The 20,927-nt window shown below is 39.9% G+C and overlaps 1 protein-coding gene across 1 annotated transcript in view; it reads right to left on the bottom strand.

The window, feature by feature from the left end:
• ADGRV1 (adhesion G protein-coupled receptor V1) overlaps positions 1 to 20,927 on the bottom strand; it is a 614,529-nt gene that overhangs the window by 4,550 nt on the left and 589,052 nt on the right. Inside the window, exons 88-89 of the mRNA XM_023215075.2 lie at positions 9,899 to 10,090; positions 6,768 to 6,945 (exon numbers count right to left, since the gene is read on the bottom strand). Of these exons, the coding sequence (XP_023070843.1) occupies positions 6,768 to 6,945; positions 9,899 to 10,090 (370 nt within the window). The remainder of the gene's footprint in view (positions 1 to 6,767; positions 6,946 to 9,898; positions 10,091 to 20,927) is intronic.

Genomic DNA, 20,927 nt, shown 5'->3' with positions numbered 1-20,927 from the left:
TGATGAGTTCTTGGAGAAGTTTGAGTATTTTGGGCCTTGATTCTGAATGTTTTCATTTGTGTTCAAGGACTTGTCATCTATTTTCTTCTAACTGAAAAATAAATCATGTCTAGGTTTCTGATAGGGAAATGTTTACCATGACATTGATGTCATTGGCCTGGGATAACACCAGGAAGCCAGGGGGCTGCGGATGGTGGGGAATCAGGTTAGTCATTCTGGGAGAAGCCCCCGCTGAAGAAAGACTCCTTTCTAAGCCCAATATGTTCTAAGCTTGACATTTTCAGGATCTTGTCAACTTGGGATCAACACAGAAATGCCAGTACTCAAGGCACACCTTGTTAAGAATGTAAATAGAGACATTCCTTTCCATCCTACCCTCACCCTGAGTCTCTGTTCTAGTTTGCTCGCAACTTTCTCCTCTTCCCTAAAATGGAGGCTGTCCCAGGGTGACTGTTCCCACTCTCCTAAAGTCTTGGGGACACTGATGATACATTAGACAGCTCTATTTAAAACAAACAAACAAAAAACTAATAATCAGGATAACACTAGTCTAGAACTCAGTGTCTCACTTGCCTATGGAAGTGCTGATGTACTTCAAGAACAAATAATTGAAAGACATTATGTCATCTTTTTTTAGAGTGAAATGTGGATTTCTCATAGAAAGTCGAATATTTTAACTTAAAAATTAGAAATGTCAATAGTGTTTTTTTCTAAATTTTTAAAAATGTAATATGGCTAAAATTAGATTGAAAAAGAAGTCCATGACTGGTTTATGGGACAGGGCTTCTACTTTAGATCAAACAATTTTAATATACTTGCATTTAATATAAGTTTGAAGTATGCAACTAAGTATGCACTAACACAGTGGCTTCAAAAACATTGTCTTGCTCACATCAGAATTTATTTGCAGCTGTTAAACATGAATTTGGAGTCTGCTGACACATTTGTAAATGCTTGTAAAGAAGTGATGATGTTTTTTAATCTGGAAACTGACTACTTAAGCTTTCTCTTTTAGAGATATAGTCTTTCTCACGGTTAATCTTAACAATTAAAAGAGAATGTCTTAGCTAAAGAGTGTTAGCTCTCCTGCTTGCCCCTTATTATGGCATTCTGACATTAAATTCTCTGTACTGCACTCAGTAAAGGCATTCTACCTACTGAATTAATACAAGCATTTTAGTATGTGCTTGAATATCTGAACATTATTTCTAACTGAAAAAAGATGAATTCTAAGGGAGATTAAAAGGGCACAGGAAATAGTATCGGTGGCTATTGAGAGGCCTAGTCACTCTTCCTGAATCCCATCCATCCATCCATCTAATATGGAGCATCAACTGAGATACTCAGCACTGTTACATACCCAGGGATACTGAGATGAATCCCGGTTTTTCAGAACATAAACTCTGGCCCAGGACTAGGCCAGATTCTTATTTCTACATGTTCATCTGGCCACCCTTCCTGCTTCTATGTGGAATTTGCATTGGATGGACCATGCTTCCTGTTCTTGTGACCCACTTGCTCATTTGTGACTTATTAACCTCTGTCTTGATTCTTACATACTCTCTGACACATATTTTAGTGCAGGATATTAGGGTAAGGGAAGTACATAGAACAAACCTGATTAACAGGTGGTACAATTTGAGAAGGATAGACAAATCACTTTTCATCTGATACTACCACAGTCCCTGAAGTCCCACAATTAAAAATGAACTTTTTTCCACCTTGTAGGTTTTGGTTTTTAAGAGTTTTCTATTAAGATGTAAAAACCACAGAAAAAGCTTTTATCTTTTACCTGTTTATAGAAAACTGTATTATGAATGATGCTATAGCTAAGAAAGGAGGAGGTTAAAAAGAATGGCTGTTGAATGCCAAAGGCCCATTTTTGCCTTAAATTTACAGTGTTCTCTAAGGTTGGCTGCAGATGTAAGGAGAGATTGGAGGCCTGCAAGAAAGCCTAGGACATGGGCAGAAATTGGTGGCTCACTTGTAACATAATCTCAAGTAGAAAATTATCAGATACATGGTAGAAACTGTTGTTTGAGAATACGGAAATCTTTGCAATGTAGGATTTTTATAGGTGAGAAGAGGTGGTTAACGATTTGGCTAAAGTCAGTGGTCAATGTGGGAGCTGGCTGCCCCTCCTCATAATCTAATGCTGCACATCACTCCAGGTCAATGCCTCTGCAGGATGTAAAGCACCTGCAGTAGAAGTCTTCAGGCTGGGATTCCTTTAACTTGTGGTACATGATGCCTTTTCAAGGAGTACAAGGTGGTATGGGAAGGACAGCTTTAAAGGAATACATTCCCAGATCTTGAATTTCCGTATCTATTATTCTGATTAGTCTTTTTCATTTTTGACAATCATTTACCAAAACAGATGTTTCTGTTACTCATGTTGATTTGTTGAACTGTACACTAGGAATAATTGTGATGGTCACAGTATAAAAGAAATTTTGAACACCTTAGAGTCTTATGGCCACAGAAAAAAATTAAGTTATAATTTAAAAACATGTTCTGTTGGAGAGAAATATGAGTAAAATGAATTGTAAGTATGAAATACATTATAGTAGGATAAAATTCCATGGAGAAAGGAGAATGGAAATATAAGTTCAAGGAGAAAAGAAAGTGATGTCAAATTTCCAATTATAAAAAAAAGCCTGTTCATACATTTAAAAAATGAATAACTAGGTATTACATTGCTAAGGCAGTTAGCAAAGAGCCGTTGGGTTAGTTTAAAAAAAAATCTAAAATTTTTATTTTCAAACACCAAAATGTATGATACAGTGGAAATTACATTATTTGTTACTATTTAAACTGATTATGAAAACTTTTTAAACATATGCAAAAGGCTCCATAGCTTTGACAAGTTGTTTAGGGGTTCAAATGAAAGAGACATGGAAGACTCACTGTTTCAGTACTTGACTTGGAGTGGGCCATAGTGAAGGTGGACCTGAGAGAGATCAAGGTTTGCAAACTCAAATGTCCTAGCGGCCAAGGAGGTTTGCATAAACCAGTGACATGGGCCTAGTAGGCACTAGAAAATGGAAGGGCTCATGTTCAAAGGGGCTGCTACTACTCAGTTCCAAGCAGGCAGTGCTGTGCTCGACTTCAAAGACTGTTGCTAGATTTTTCTAGAAATTCTACATTTTTAGAAAATAGCTCTAAATTTTTAATATTGGCTCAAAAAATGTTAAGATGTTATATGGATCAAGCAAAGCACTTTGTTCGGCTGAATCTGGCCTTATGAGTCAATTGTAACTGCTGTAGATGGAATGGCATGTAGACTGATCCTTTCTTTGACCATATTCTAGGAGGGAAAGTGTCCAGTGGCTGATACTTGATTACTACAGTACTTTTTCTAAAAATATAGGGAACCAAGTGTTAGAGATAGTTATTTTGGTCTTTTAAAGTATTTATTTCCTAGTGAGTTCAGGGAACTCTAAAGGAATGCTGAACCAAATCTATAAGTAAGCAAGACATTCCTTACATTCTAGAACCGAATGCACTTCATAGTTGTTATATAAATATAAGATGTAATGTAATATAGATCTAATTTAATTATGTTCCAAGAATTCACTTTATGTTTCCGGTGTCATAACTTCAACAACTGATGACACTGTAGCAGTGAGGACATAATCTGCCCTGAGAACTACTTGTAGTCTGAAAGTCCCTTTTTAGCCCCGACTTTACGGAACGTTTTATCCAGCCAATCATTTCTTCCTTCCTGAAACTCCTTCCTCTTTGGTTTTCTTTCTGAACTTGCTACAGTTTCTTTGTGAGACTGTCTTCTAATTCACTCTTTAAATGTTGGTATTTTCTATAATATTCTTGTTTCCCTTCCTTCTTCTCCCCTGACTTCCTCATCTCTTTTCCTTTCTTCTCTTCTCTCTCCTTCCATTCTCCCAGATCAACCTTTTTTCATCTTCATAGCTTCAAATATAGTCTCTGTGCTGATGCATTTCAAATCATTCCCTTTTACCCTGGTCCCTCACTTAAGATCCAAACCTGAATATTGAGGAGCCACCAGGCCTGATATCCACATCTGAACTTACAAGTTTTCTCCTGCATGTTTCCTAAACTAAATCTATTTGTTTATTAGCATACACAAACAAATGCTCTATATCCTTTTCCTTCAGTCAGCCATCATGATGAGAAGCACGAGCTTTGGAAGATTGTCCCTCAGTTTTTCCTCAGCATTCCTCTTGTTGGGAAGCTCATCTTCTCATTTTTATTTCCACTCTCTAGATTTGAGGCCTTAACCTCATTCTTTTGGAACACTGTTATAACCTCCCAGCTTTTGTGATGTTGCTTCTAAATTTATTTCTTCATACTTTCATTAGAGTTATTTTGCCTCAAAACCAATAGGAACATGCCATTCCTTTCCTCCAAAGCCTCCGTGGCTCTCTATGATCTAGAAAAGTCTCACTCCTTACCATGGCATCCGAATAGCATTTTAATATTATGCAAAGTATCAGTGAGTGTTCTGCTTCCCCAAAATGAATGTATTGCTAGTGTTCTGGAAAGACCAGGTTAAATTAAGCAAAATGGGTTTCCTTTGTCTAGAACATTTCAGAGCTGCTAAAATGCTAATGTGAATTGTGAATCTCTGCAATTTCTCAAATACACTGGGTCCGGGATCCTCCCATTGAGGAATGACTATGAATAGCTAAGGGGGGGTATTTGCTGAAACCCAGCTGGGGAACTCTAGTAGACAATCGATGGTGCCGGCAAGCTACCTGTCAGGCCTGCCTTCTGCTGCCTGGCTTCTCTTACTCTCTGCCCCTGCCACAGCAGAACTGGTTCTAAAAGAGGCCACATGCCGTTAAGCCTCTGGACTCCTGCTAATTCTATTCTCTCAGTTCCTAATGCCCTTTCCTCCATTCTTTACTTGCTTAAAACCTATACATCCTTCAAGAATTAATAGAGAATTTTTTGTTACCTCTTCATCTCCTCTGTCATTTATAACTCTCTCCATTACTTTATTCTTTCTTATGTCATGTTTGTGTTAATGCCTATTTTTCCTAGCAAACTCTAAGCTTCATTGTTCAAATTCATCCACTCACTCAGCATTCAACAATATCTAGCAAAGGTTATTGTAAGCACTAATGTGAGTGTAGGGTTGAGTTCTTATTCCTTTCTATCGTGATATGATTTGGCTATGTCCCCACCCAAAATCTCATCTTGAACTGTAAGATTCAATTGTAATTGTACAATTCAATTATAATTGTAATTCTAGCCCCATATTCTCCACCTGTGGATGGCAGGACCAGGTGGAGGCAATTGGATCATGGGGGCGGTTTACCCTATGCTATTCTTGTGATAGTGAGTGAGTCTCACAAGATCTGATGGTTTTACAAGTGTCTGGCATTTCCCCTGCTTGCACTCACTCTGTCCTGCCACCGTGAAGAAGGTGCCTGCTTCTCCTTTGCCTTCCGCCATGATTGTACGTTTCCTGAAGCCTCCCCAGCCATGTGAGTCAATTAAACCTCTTTCCTTTATAAATTGCCCAGTCTCTGGTATTTCTTCTTAGCAGTGTGAGAATGGACTAATACAGATCGGATTTGCCATTCTTAACAAAGCACTCACAAGGTGGTTGTGGCACAGTGATTGAGAGCATGGTCTCAGGGTCAGGCGGCCTGCATCTGCTGCTTTGCACTGCTGCTATTTCTTAACTATGTAACCTTGGGAAGGTTGTAAAATATGATACGTGAAAATATGCTGTTATTCTTAGGCATTTTGGAGTATTTTCAAGATATAATGTAAACTTTTAACTTCAAAATAATGAAGAAAAATGTTTTAGCAAAGCAATGTACTTTAGAGCCAAACAATAAAACTATAAGATGGTAAAATGCACTTCCCAATAAATATTTCAATACCTTCAACTGGGCATGGACATATATTCTTGCTCATGTGGGTATCTAGAAATTAAAATGCACTGGGATTTTTATAGGTGTCAGTTCAAAATTTTTCTGAGGAAAAGCAATTTTTAAACCGCATATTTGATTTGAAAACAACTCAAATTAGTTTATGGTTTTCTTTTAATGTTCAAAATAGAATTTCCCCAATAAAAAATCCATTATATTTCTGTTATGAATGCAGCTATCATTTAGATACACAGGAAAGAATGATATCCACTAACTGTTTCACCCAGGAGCGTGTGACCTTTAATCAGGCAGTTTTGTGGTCTTTTATTGCCTTAGCCTGTTTCTCACATCATATGCTGATGAGTTGGGACCTTTAGGACTGTTTTCCTCTCATTCTGTAAGAACTATTCACTGGGGTCTCAAAGTTGAGTGGGACTGAATATATAGGAGGGTCAAAGAATTATTGTATGTGATAGCCCTTGGAAATTATAGAACTATACCATGCTCATTATGTTGCCTTTGAAAATTTCTGCTTCAAAGGCACTCCATAAGAAGGTCTCTTTGGCAGGCCAGAGGCAAAACTCCCTCAGTGAGATCCCTATCGACTGTCTATAGCAAACTTAATAGTATCTTGGTGTTCTAGCAAGATTCCAGGACAGGGATATTTACATTTAGTTAGAGTGTGCCTTTTTTGAAAGCAAGTTGTAAATTATTTTTAGGTTGTCTTATATTTTGTGCCAAGAACAAAATATCCTAGAGTTTTCCCGGGATTAGGAATGGGTCATGAGAATCAGGATGTGCTAAGGGTGACTGATAGTACTTTGCAACTTCATGGGAAGAAAATATAAATCGTAACATAGCAAGAGTGCCTACTTGTAATGTGGTTCATGGGTTCATACATACCAGTTTTCAATGCAAATATCAAATCATCAAACTCCTGGGACTCCTCGTCAGCTATCAGTGACCCCTGGCCATATCCTCCAGAGGATGGGAACGTGGCTCCATTTTGTGGACTTGGCTTTAAATCAGGGCTGGCCTGACTGGCCTGTTGGAAGGATGCTCTCTCCCAGTCAGGTGGCACCTTTTTGGATTGGGATGGGGGAAAAAAAAATCATAATATGAATGCATACACATTCACTATGAAACCCATATGAACAACTGATCTCTGCCTTTCCTTACAAAGACCTTGTTAAAGGGTGGTGGCACTGTTTTGAAACTAGACCTTTACTTATTTATAATTTTTTTTTTTTGTAGAGATGGAGTCTCACTACATTGCTCAGGCTGGTCTCAAATTCCTGGGCTCAAGAGATCCTGCCTCAACTTCTCAAAGTGCTATGATTACAGGTGTGAACCACTATGCCTGGCCTTAGATTTTGGTGGGAGGATTGCTTGATCCCAGGAGTTAGAGACCTACCTGGACAAGATGGTAAGACCTCCGTATCTACAAAAAATTTTAAAATGTAAAAAATTAGCTGGGTGTGGTGGTGTGCACCTGTATTCCCAGCTACTCAGAAGGCTGAGGTGGGAGACTCACTTGAGTTCAGAAGTTCGAGGCTGCAGTGGGCTATGATCATGCCACTATGCTTCAGCCTGGGTGACAGAGATACCCTATCTCTACTAAAAAAACAAAAACAAAAACAAAACAACTTTAATTTTATCTTTATTCTTTAGAAAATTATGTCTCTCCCTGAGACAATTTAATCTGTGATTCTAAACAATGGCTCTATTTGAATTACTTGTAGATTTCTATGTTGTCATGTGTGGGGAATGAAAACTAATTTTTAACCCAATAAATATATTTTTTGGGAAGATGTGTACAAAGAAAACTCTGTTAAAAAATATAAGAAATGGAGACGAATCCTCCTAATCCTTTATCTAAAATGCCACACAGGATTTTAAATATAGTAGGTATCTATAAGGACATACTAAATTGAGAAAAATACTTTCATAGCATTCCTCCTTGTTTTGGATTAAATGATTAAAAAGACAGCTCTATCCTGGAATGATTAAATGTATTTACATCCCTCTAGGTTACTGATAAACAACCCCTTAATCCTTCTTTCCTATACTTTCCCTTCTCTGCATGGCTTTTTAGAATGTCTCTGACAGCACCTCACTGACAGCTGAATCAAGGCCAATTCTAAGCCTCTGAGGAATGCAGAGCACACTTCAGGCTCTGCTGTTGCACAGCTCCCAGATGAGCACCCAAGTGGTGGCTCTGGCCCAAGAATTGGACTGTTAACAGCTACTGCCCACCAGCATAGGGTGTTCTGAGAGACGGCAAAGACACTTCATTTCTGAGAACAGCGATCTGAGAACTTTAGAAATGAACTTGAGAGGAAAAGATGAACCTTAAAAAACTTCACTCGGAAGTTGAACATCTAGACCAGCAGTGTCCAATAAAACTTTCTGCAGTGATACAAATGTGTTATATCTGTGTTCTCCAATATGGCAGCTACCAAACACATGTGGCTGTTGAGCACTTAAAATGTGGTGAGGGTGAATGATAAACTGACTTTTTAATGTTGCCTAATTTTAGTTTAAATTTAAATAGCCACATGTAGCTAATGGTTATTGTATTGGACAGTTCAGATCTAAACAAATGCTAGACTGAGCAACCATTCAAAAAAATTTTAAGATTCACTTCTGAATTCTTGATTCTAAAAAATCCCTGTTTCCATTGGACCTGCTGTGATGAAATAAGTCTATTTTAAGAACTTTGGGGATAGAGAAATCATACTAGATTTCCAAAAATTTAAGGATACTAAAGATATAGCTTGATTTTTAAAAACTGTACTTGAACTAATTCATTTTATAACTGAAACTTTGATCAAAATCCTTTGATCAAAATCCTTCATTTCTTTCACCCCCAGCACTTGACAACCACTTTTCTGTTTCTGTTACTAGTTAATAATTCTGTGTATTAAAATTTCTCATTAAAACTAAAAATATATATAGTACTTGAATTGTGAATATTTACCTTAATTTTAACCTAACATAAGTAATATTACTTTCCATATTGCTACAAAGGACAAAGGTTATCTCTGGACAGGTAAGTTATCAGTCTATTGATCTATCTATCTACCTATCTCTCCATCCATCTATCTATTAATATAAACTGTTACCTTTTCAGACAGATGTACCTTCATTTCCTGCCATTTTTCAGGAAGTAAACACAAATACTGTTTTCCTTGGCTCCTTAATATAAAGAGGGCAATACGAGCTCATAAAAAAATGGTAACCAAGCACATCTTGGACACTGCAGAAATTTTTAGAGGCCTTTGTTACTATCTCCTCCTGGCCAGAGGAATTCAGGGATGTTTTAAAATGTGAGCAGTGCCCCAGTGCTAGGGGCAGCATTACTGACAAGCTGGTGGCAATGGGATTCATGCACAGGAAATAAAAATGATGTGGACAGAATGCAGATAGCAGTGGGAGGTAGATTTTTACAGAGGAAATCCTGGCTAGATTTTCCAATAGTGCTGCAGAAGCACTCTTCTGAGCTTTTTTTCTAAAATATTTTCTAGTACGTAAACTGAAAAGAGGTTTGGCTTAATTTCTTTTCTCTGCTTGTTGGGATTGAGGTAGTGAGTTGGAATCAGTGGAGGAAGAGAGCTATGAAAGTATTTTTAGGAAAAATAGCATCTTAAGAACCATTTCCTTGGCAGACCCAGTCACTGGCATGTCAAATTAGAAAGATTTTGAAGAAAGAAATGTCAAATTATACTCTGTCTGATTTCCGAATACAAACTGCTGGTCAGTCTAGCTCACAGGGTGAGGAAGAGAAAGAATTAGATAATGGGTGTGATGCTGCAGTAAGGAAATCAGATAGTACCATAGGTCAGAAGATGTCAGTATGTAACATTTAAAAATCACCTAGTGTCATTCACCTTGTACTCTTTACGAGGTAGAGAGCCTGTCAATGAGACAGAGAGAGAGAGAGAGAGAGAGAAAGAGAGACAGACAGACAGACACACAGAGAGAGAGACAAACAGACAGAGACAGAGAGAGAATGAAAGGGCAAGGGCAGACACCTCCTCCATAGCACTGATGAGATTCTGAGTGGACTTGCTGATTTCCCCTCCAGCAGGAGGCATTCCACTCCCGGGCGTGAAAAAGGCTGTGCTGGGTCCAGGATGCCCATTCATTTCCACAGTGTAACTGGCCTTCATAGGGCAACACGTTTGGTTGTGTAAAATGAAATAAACCACGAAAACATAAAGTCCCTGAAAAAAAAAAAAAAAAAGAACATCAGCATGTCAAAGGCAGTCCTGCTATCGTAGCTGAAGAATAAGCATGGTTGTATTGGTCCATTCTCATGCTGCTATGAAGAAATACTCAAGACCGGGTAATTTGTTTTTCTTTCTTTTCTTTTCTTTTCTTTCTTTTCTTTTTTTTGGGGGATGGAGTTTCATTCTGTCACCCAGGCTGGAGTGTAGTGGCACAATCTTGGCTCACTGCAACTCTGCCTCCTGGGTTCAAGTGATTCTCCTGCCTCAGTCTCCCGAGTAGCTGGGACCTCAGACGTGTGCCACCACACCTGGCTAATTTTTATATTTTTAGTACAGACAGAGTTTCATTATGTTGGCCAGGCTGGTCTTGAACTCCTGACCTCATATGATCCACTCACCTTGGCCTCACAAAGTGCTGGGATTACAGGCGTGAGTCACTGTGCCCAGCCAAGACTGGGTAATTTATAAAGAAAGAGCTTTAATTGACTCACAGTTTCACATGCCTGGGGAGGCCTCAAGAAACTTGTAATCATGGTGGAAGGCACCTCTTCATAGGGTGGCAGGAGAAACAATGAGTGCAAGGAGGGGAAATGCCAGATGCTTATAAAACCATCAGATCTCATGAGACTCACTAATTATCATGAGAATAGCATGGAGAAAACTGCCTCCATGATCCAATTATTTCCACCTCGTCCTGCCCTCGACACGTGGGGATTATTACAATTCAAGGTGAGATGTGGAGAACACAGAGCCAAACCATATCATTCCACCCCTGGGCACTCCCAAATCTCAGGTCCTCACATTTCAAAACACAATCATGTCCTTCCAACAGTCCCCCAAAGTCTTAACTCATTCCAGCATTAACCCAAAAGTCCAACTCCAAAGTCTCATCTGAGATAAGGCAAGTACCTTCCACCTAGGAGTCTGTAAAATCAAAAGCAAGTTAGTTGCTTCCTAGATACAATGGGGATACAGACATTGCGTAAATATACCCATTCCAAATGTGAGTAATTGGTCAAAACAAAGGGGCTACAGACTCCATGCAAGTCCAAAATCCAATAGGGCAGTCATTAATCCTTAAAGTTGCAAAATTATCTTTGACTCTATGTCTTACATCCAGGTTTATACTGATGCAAGAGGTGGGTTCCCACGGCCTTGGACAGCTCCACCTCTGTGGCTTTGCACATTACAGACCCCCTCCCAGCTGCTTTCACAGGCTGGCTTTGCGTGTCTGTGGCTCTTCCAGCTGCACGGTGCATACTGTTTGTGGATAAACCATTCTGGGATCTAGAAGATGGCGGGCCTCTTCTCACTGAGGCAGTGCCCCAGTGGGGACTCTGTGTGGGGGGCTCCAACCCCAATTTCCCTTCTGCACTGCCCTACCAGAGGTTCTTTATGAGGGCTCCACCCCTGCAGCAAACTTCTGCCTGGGTGTCTAGGCATTTCCATACACCCTCTGAAATCTAGGCAGAGGTTCCCAAACTCAATTCTGGCCTTCTGCATACCCACAGGACCAGCAACATGTGGAAGCTGCCAAGGCTGGGGGCTTGCACCCTCTGATTCAATAGCCTGAGATGTACCTTGGCCCTTTTAGTCATGACTGGAGCAGCTAGGACACATGGTACACAGCAGGGAGGCCCTGGACCAGGTCCAGGATACCACTTTTCTCTCACAGGCCTCTGGGCCTGTGATGGGAGGGGTTGCAGTGAAGGTCTCTAGCATGCCCTGGAGATATTTTCCCGTTGTCTTGGCGATTAATATTTGGCTCCTCATTACTTATGCAAATTTCTGCAGGTGGCTCAAATTTCTCCTCAGAAAATGGGTTTTCTTTCTTTCTTTTCTACTGCATCGTCAGGCTGCAAATTTTCCAAACTTTTATGCTTTGTCACGTCTTGAATGCTTTGCTGCTTAGAAATTTCTTCCACCAGATAATCTAAATTAACTCTCTCAAGTTCAAAATTTCACAGATTTCTAGAGAGGGGGTAAAATGATACCAGTCTTTTTGTTAAAGCATAGCAAGGGTCACCTTTACTCCAGTTCCCGACAAGTTCCTTGTCTGTATCTGAGACCACCTCTGCCTGGACTTCATTGTCCTCATCACTATCAGCATTTTGGTCAAAGCTATTTAACAAATTTCTAGGAAGTTCCACACTTTTCCACATTTTCCTGTCTTCTTCTGAGACCTCCAAACTGTTCCAACCTCTGCCTATTACCCAGTTCCAAGGGCGCTTCCACATTTTTGGATAGCTTTATAGCAGCACTCCACTCTCTGAGGTACCAATTTACTGTATTAGTCTGTTCTCACACTGCTATAAAGAAATACCTGAGACTGGCTAATTTATAAAGAAAAGAGGTTTATTTGACTCAGTTCCACATAACTGGGGAGGCCTCAGAAAACTTACAATTATGGCAGAAGACACCTCTTCACAGAGAGGCAGGAAAGAGAATGAGTGCAAGCAGGAGAAATGCTAGATGCATATGAAACCATCAGATTTAATGAGACACACTCACTATCATGAGAACAGCATGGTAAACTGCCCCCATGATCCAACTACTTCCATCTTGTCCTGCCCTTGACAAATGGGGATTATTACAATCCAAGGTGAGATTTGGGTGGGGACACAGAACTAAACCATACCAATGGTTGAAAGCATCACTGATTTTCCACAAGCATTCTTCAAATTCTACTAAAAGCTGAGAATTTACAGAACATGTTAGGAGTCTAGCAAGCGACCATGGCAAATTTTGAATGTCACAAAAAATTTAGTCAATGTAATTTAGGAAAACTGACCTCTCACTAACAAATCTTTGTTTTTTTTTTTTTTTTTTTTTTTTTTTTTTTTTTTTTTTTTTTTTTTTGAGACAAGGTCTTGGTCTGTCACCCAGACTGGAGTTCAGTTGGAGTGCAGTGGTGCAATCCCAGCAGTGGTGCTACCTGCCTCCTGGGCTCAAGTGATACTCCTACCTTAGTCTCCCCTGTAGCTGGTACCACGGGCATGTTTCACCATGCTTGGCTGGTTTTCTATTTTTATTTTTTGTACAGATGGTGTTTTGTCATGTTGCCCAGGCTGGTCTTGAATTTCTGAGCTCATGAGATATGCCCACCTTGGCCTCCCACAGGGCTGGGATTACAGGTGCAAGACACCATGCCCTCAAATTCTTCTCTTGGTAAAAACTTAAGTGAAGCTGAAATCTAGCTCTATTAATACATGAAAACAGAATTGCAGAAGTATATCTGATTAGCCATGTACATTTTGTTTTAGAAAGGAAACTTCTTTCCTTCCAAAAAAGTACCACATTTTCCCATCTATTTCACTTATTTCCATTTTTTTCTTAGCAAAATGCTTAAACTGGGGTACTAATAGTGATCCATTCACATTGTAGATTTCTGGAAGAGCAGCATTAATCAAGCCTCCTGATTTCATTTGTATATCCCACCTACTTATCTCATTTGAAAATAGAATCACTGGGTAGGGACTCAGAGGAATTCAGTAGATTGCTTAATATTTGGCATGCCTTGCCTCACAGTAAATGTTACATAAGGATAAAGCTAACGCTAATGCGTGCATTCTTAAAGAGCTGCTGGCCCTTTAAATTCTTTTGCGACCCAGTCAAATTCTTGACAATTGCTCTTCTTTTGTCACAGACAGCAACTCAAAATTTGTATTGCTGTTCCTGACATTGCCTACACTGGCTCTCCTTCATGGTCTCTACAAAGGATCTATTGTATACTTCTAATGGTGTGTCTATAAAGCTTGGTAATTGTGACCTTTATGTTCAGCCAATAAAATATGTTAAATTGTGCCTCTTGTATCTATTCATCCCGGCGCTTCTGTTTCGGAAGCAAGTAAGAATCTCGATTAAATAGTTACTAAAATTATTAAATTAATACATAAAAATAAAAGCAAGGCATTCAGCTTATTAAAGAAGAAAATGAGTTAACATCAAGATTTTTCAGAAAACATGAATAACTATCTTCATTTTGTGAAAAATGGCATTCTCCCATGGTTCCTAACATTTCTGGGAGTGTAGAAGCAATAATTTTCTTGTGGGCCTGAAACTTACATCTGTTGATATAATCATAAAAAGTCTGTTAGAAAATACCCAGGACCTAAGAATTACAAACAACTTTTATAAAAGTGAAATTAGAGGGCAATGCTCAAGGCATGTAGGCTAGCGTTTGATTTCTGCTGCCATTTCTGGAATACTATTATAATTTAGTCCTTTCTCCCCTTTCTACTCGAATGATCCCTGCTTGGGTTGGCATCTAATCTGTATTGTTAAAAAATATGTTTTAAAATCAGTGGTTTATCTGCTAAAAATACTTTTAAGTGTAACTGCTCTAACCATGATAGAAAAGTAAACAAACATGTGTTTCCCTTTGAATTAGAGTTGTTTGTTGTTTTGGAAACAATAATAATATTCTAAATTGTGTATGATAATAAGTGAATTAGTTTCATGTGCAAAGGACATCATGAATATTAGCAGAAACAAATCTTCCTGAAAATACACACACACATCCAAAATTTTTCTTGTACAATAAACTTCTCACATGGATATGACCTAATTACATTGGCTACAGCAATAGACAAAACAGGAAAAAAATAAAACTGTCAGCCTTAAAAATTGTACAAATGTTACTGATTTATTTCAGGATTTCTCTCAGTGTTGTGAAGTGATAGGGTAAAATCTAGATCAGGAAACAAAATCCATGCTTTAAAATCCATCTCTAAGGACCCATTTGTTAAAACAGTGTATTTTCCCTCTTGTTTGTTTTTATATCTAGCCTTTTTTGCTTCAGGAAAGGATCTGCCTGCTGAAATTAACTTGCATGTGAAATCTGCATCTTTTTTTTCTTAAAAGCATAGAAATATACGGTAAATATTGTGAATCTTTGAATATTGTGCTGCAGTAAACACAAATGCTTAAAATGGAAAGAAAAGAATGTTTAAATGCGTATCATATGACATTTGCCTGTGTCCAGCCCAAGCTGGGCAAATATAGAAAATGAACTTTCATTATCCAAAGTACTCAGCTGTGGAGGTTTCTGACCTCAGGATAAAAACAAGTCCCCGTTCCAAACACTGCATGTTAAATCTCAGGTTCCCTTTTGTATGCCAGTCTGTGAAAGAATTATAAGAGAATCTGGATTCTCAATTATTTAATCCAATATTGCTGATCACCCACTATGTGCATTGCCAAGCACTGAGATGTAAATATAAAATATTTGGCTCCTAACCTCAAGTTACTCACAAATACAATAGCTTACAATATAACAGCTTAACTGTTTTAGAAGCAGGACCTATGTGATCCATCTGTTCTTCCTATTCTTTACCTAGTGAGAGCTTACAGGGAAGGGAATTCTTTCTATTCATTATGATTTTGATTATTTTGTTGGTTCTCCTACTACAATCATAAAAAATGCTTTCAAAAGTCTTTAGTTAGATTGGGCGTGGTGGCTCATGCCTGTAATCCCAATGACTTGGGAGACCAAGATAGGAAGATCACTTGAGACCAGGAGTTTGAGACTAGCCTGGGCAACCTAGAGACTCCATCTCTACAAAAAATAAAAAAGAAATTAGCCAGGCATGGTAGCACACACCTGCTATCCCAGCTACTTAGGATGCTAAGCAGGAGGATTGCCTGAGCTGAAGAGGCTGAGGCTGCAGTGAGCCATGTTTGCATCACTGCATTGCAGCCTGGGTAACAGAGCCAGAACCTGCCTCTAAAAACAAACAAAAAATATCTTCAGTAATATCTGGATTGACCATACACACTATTTTTTTTTTTTTTTTTTTTTGAGATGGAGTCTCGCTCTGTCGCCCGGGCTCGAGTGCAGTGGCCGGATCTCAGCTCACTGCAAGCTCCGCCTCCCGGGTTCACACCATTCTCCTGCCTCAACCTCCCAAGTAGCTGGGACTACAGGCGCCAGCCACCTCGCCCAGCTAGCTTTTTGTATTTTTTAGTAGAGACGGGGTTTCACCGTGTTAGCCAGGATGATCTCGAACCCCTGACCTTGTGATCCGCCCGTCTCGGCCTCCCAAAGTGCTGGGATTACAGGCTTGAGCCACCACGCCCAGCCGACCATACACACTATTGATGGTAGCAATGGCCCATCTGGAGTGGCTGCTGTGGAGAAGCTGGCTGCAAAAGGGGAGGTATGGCTGGGCTTTGAACTCCATAGAGCTGGTGGGGGCTGGCAGAAGGCAGGAGCCCTGACCTTCTGGGTGCCACTGCAGCCACCCAAGCTGCAGCTGCAGACCTGGGCATATCTGCACTCTCAAGGGCCCAGGAAGCCCCCTGCTGCTCCTGCAGGCTCAGAAGTGCCTGCTCCCAGTGCCTGGCCTCTCCACACTCCCAGTGCCTGCTCCAATCTCAGAGCAAAGTTGAGGCCAAGCCCAGGCACAGTTGCAACCCAGCCAGGTATGCACACACTCAGGGCAGCACTGACATACTATCCCCCTGCTGCCTTGACCCCTTCCAGACTTAGAATGCCAATGAACATGGGAGGGAGGCTGAGTGGGGTTGAGGGCAGCTTAGCACTGGCCTGCAGGCACCCCTCTGTACGAACGGCCTGGGCATCATGAACAGTGGCAGCAGGCAGACAGGCTCTGGAGTAGAGGGGGAAGGTCCCTGGTGAGGCCCCAACTTTAAGCTGGGGAAGGCCTGAAGCCTGGGGACCAGGCTGTCAGTCCTGCAAACTGGAGTGGGAACTTATGGTGCTTTTTCTAGATCTGCCCATGACCACCCATGAACCAATCAGCATGCACTTCCTCCCTCTGAAGCCCATAAAAACTCCAGACTCAGCCAGACTTGAGCACTTGATGGGATGACCTGCCTGCGGAAATAAGCCACCTACTTTGTTGTCTCCTCTCTGCTGAGAGCTGGGCAGACGTAGGGATGACCAGCTGTGGAGAAGAGCACTGTGAGTCTCCTCTGACCTCTACCACTCAATAAAGCTCCTCTTCACCTTTCTCACCTTCCACTTGTCTGCATACCTCCTTCTACCTGGGCATGAGACGAGAACTTGGAACGTGCCGAATGGCAGGGCTGAAAGAGCTGTAACACAAACAGGGCTGAAACACACCACTTCCTTGCCATATTGCAGGCAACAAGGAGAGAAGAGCTGTGGCTCCTTGAGGATCCCAGACCTAGGAGTGCCCCAAGCCAGGGCAGTGACACCTTCTTTGGGGCTCTGCAGTTCCTGGCATTTCCAAGCTTCTGGGCATGACCATGTTCCCTGGTGCCAGCCATGGAAGCTACTTGTGGGATGCCTAGTCCAGCCACAGCCTCACAGAGAGCCAGTGCCTGTGGCGGTGTCTGGAGCTGCCGGTTCCACCACTGTGTGCAGTGGCCAGACCCCATACTTGCTCATTCACACACCCCTCGCCACTCCACTCGCTCTCGGCAGGCATGGGATCCAGGTCAGTAGCATGAGCTAAGCGCAGTCTGCCAGGCTGAGCAGGCCCAGTGGGCCTGAGCAAAACTCAGACAAAGGCATCACTGGCCACAGAGGTTTCCAGCTGGCAAAGTGAAACTCCAAGGATCCCGTAACACTATGACCAATTCTGTATTTGTTTGATTCAAGAATTCAAACTTATTAGCAAACATTCAGTGAGACACAAATGAAATCATAATAGTCTAAAGGAGTTAGTAAATGTTCTTGACATCATCAAGGAGTAAAATAAGTACAGGAGATTCTGGACGATTATCTCAAAAATTTTTATCAGTTCCATATGAGATAGGAAAGAATCAATATTACCATTGCATAAATTTAACCAGGAAGTGGGGTGGGAAGAAGTGGTTAAAACAGCAAAGAGATTAAGCTGGGCTTTACACTCTTTTGAGACCTTTTTACAAGTTCTCTAAGGTTCAACAACTCCTAGTTGAGAGACATCTTCAGGTTTCAGATGAGTTCTCCAAATCATTGTGGATCCCTGAGACAATGTGGAATAAGGGACTCAGAGGAATGACACCTCCATTCAAATTATGCTCTCTTCATCTCAAAAATTACAAATTTGGGATTAAAACAGGAAGACCCTCCTTTAAGCTGTAACCTCATAGAAAGTAAGAGGCCATGTCCAGTTCACTGTTTTATTTATTTATTTTTGTTTATAGTATGGTCCTTGACATGCAAGAGTTTAGGAAATATTTGTTAAATAAGGGATTATGGCTTTTAATTTCATTAGAGGGACAGAGTAGGAAGGGGTAGGGACAGTCATGGGTCTGAGGGATGTGTTGATTTTAGTCCTCTAATTCCATCACCGCTATAGCCAGGTATTTCTCTAGTTGTTCAATACAACTTTTGTTTCGGCTTAGTCTTTCTGTTGCAACATGTAACATGTGTCATGGCTTCATGGGAGAATGAAGCATCCCGTCCTGACCAGGTCAATGCTCTTCTGGGTTGGTGTCTCCCTGGCAGTATGGTCACTTTGTGCTGAGCCCTCAGGTGACATCCTGGCTATCTGGCTTTTCTGCTGAAACTGAGTTTGAATACTGCCATGCTCTTTCCCATGGCTACATCTCCTTAGAGGGCCTGTTGCTTTTGCTGTCTCCCTGGCAGACACCCCTGGGAAGTCTTTGTGATCTCTTATTTCTGGATTCAAACAGCTCTTGGGCTGCTGACCTACTGCTGTTTTGCATCACCAATGACTTAGCAGCAAAGATAACAGATATTGTGCCAGTGACAGAATTGAAAAACCAAATATGTACAGTATTTCTGCATTTGTATATTTTTCAGGTGTGTGGAGAGTAGGCATTTAATCTCTAATTGCTTCATCATTAAAAACTACTCTTAGTTTTTACATTTAAAATTGCTTTTGTTGATGGTCTTATTTATAATATTGCTTTTGGTGATGGTCTTATTTATAATAAGAATCCACAATCTAACTGTGTATTAAATATATGGAAAAAGGAAACAAGTGAGTTTATCTTGATAGCTATAGGTTAGTACAACTGAAATATTTGGAAATCTATGTAAGCAATTTTGCTCAAATGCTTTTTAAAATATTTGCATGGTTTAAGTAATTAACTAGTATTCACCATGGGTTTGTCAAATTCTTCTATAATTCCTCAATAACTTAGGGGACACTATCTATTCAAAACTAGTAGAGATAATAAAACAAGTCTGCTGGATTTAGACATGTCTATCATTAAATATCTAGGCAGCAGGCCTTCACTTTTAAGGTTTGGACAGATGTCTATTCTAAATTTTGCAATTCCTAGGAACAACAATTTTGCAGTTTTTGAATTATAAATATCCAGTATACAGATAAGGTATTCTTCTTTTTATATGCCAAGGTTTCTATCGCAATTTAAGAATATATTTATCTGTGTGCCACTTATGGACATAAGAAACATTAGGTTAGAGTCTCTTAGTGGTAAACACTCATAAGTCAAAAGGTAAGTATTAGGACATGCTTCAGTAATCTCATCTCCAGATAATATGATCCCTGTTCTTCAGCCTTTCCTTTTGAGCCTATTTGACAGTACTTTGTCTCCAAGACCCTCAATATTCTTCATATTTCTGTTAAGTTTCAAAGCATGGAATGCTAATCAGTCATGATAGGACTGATCAGGAGCCAGACTATTTCTGACAGGATAGAAGGAACTGAAAAGTGAGTTTTTAACAGATTACAAGAATCCAAACTCCCTTACCCCACTAACCCTGCTTGGATAGTTGCTAGATTTAAAAATTTTCCAAAGTACAAATCTGGGTGGTTGGATTGAGGGGTAGAAAAGATGGGAGGTGGTCAAACAGTATTGAGGTGGGACTTAATAATATAGAAAAGGTTTGGCATTCAAGGATAATTTTTAAAAAAGTTTTAATAAAAAGTGGAGGAAAGAATTGAGTTGGTATTGTCTTTCAATAGGAATTTTTAAAAAAAATTATAAAAATACCACATTGTGCTGTAATAAATAAGATTATTTATTTAAATCTTGTTATAAGTAATCTTAAACATAGTTTTGGTCAGTGTCCTTTAAATTACCTTTTTGAAAACAAGGCCTTAAGAGTTTAGCCTTCAGATATCCTTCTCATTGTATAGATAAGCATAATTGTTTGGCCACTGATAGGTGACCAAAGAACAGTGTTGATGATGATGAAAGGGGAAAATTGGATGACCCAGTTCCGACAAAAATAAAGGAGGAGAAGGGATCGTTTTGCTGTAGAAGCTAAATTAAATTTCATACATGTTTGAGGTAAAAACATGTGAGATATTTTAAGTACCCCACTGAAGATGAAGAGAGAAGGCAAGGTTAGAATGCAAGTGTAGAAAATAGCTGTGTAGTGGTGAAAAGCTGAAGCCACATGGGTGTATGACTTTTTAAGGGAAGACACTTTATAGAGAAAGAAAGCTGAGTGCTCAGGATTAAACACAGCTGGAGGACATGAACAGGAAGAAGAACCAGTGAAGTAAACAAGGAACAACTGACTGGTCAGGCAAGTCAGATTAAGGACAGCCACAACTGTATCAGAGAAGCCAAGGGAAGATTTTGTTCCTGGAGAATGAGGTGTTCCACATTGTCAAAACAGACATCAAGGAGAAAGAGAAAGAGGCATTTGTTCATTTCAGAAGTAACTGATGTCTCTGGAAAAAAACCACAATTACAATAGAGAGAGTGGTGAGAATAGGCTGAACTATGTAATATGTACCAGTGTCAAAAAAAGGTGTCAGGTTAGGGGAATAATCGGACTTGGTCCATTAAATCAGCCAGTTTGATAACTACATGTTAACACTTGATGGGATTGTTTTACTCCTTCTAACCCATCCATTTCAATCATTATTTTCCTTATTCAGAGCAAAAGACTATATAGCACAGAATTAAATTC

This window comes from Piliocolobus tephrosceles, chromosome 4 (assembly GCF_002776525.5).
Source record: "Piliocolobus tephrosceles isolate RC106 chromosome 4, ASM277652v3, whole genome shotgun sequence".
In the NCBI taxonomy this organism is placed as follows: domain Eukaryota; kingdom Metazoa; phylum Chordata; class Mammalia; order Primates; family Cercopithecidae; genus Piliocolobus; species Piliocolobus tephrosceles.
This window is presented reverse-complemented; position numbering and strand designations above follow the sequence as displayed.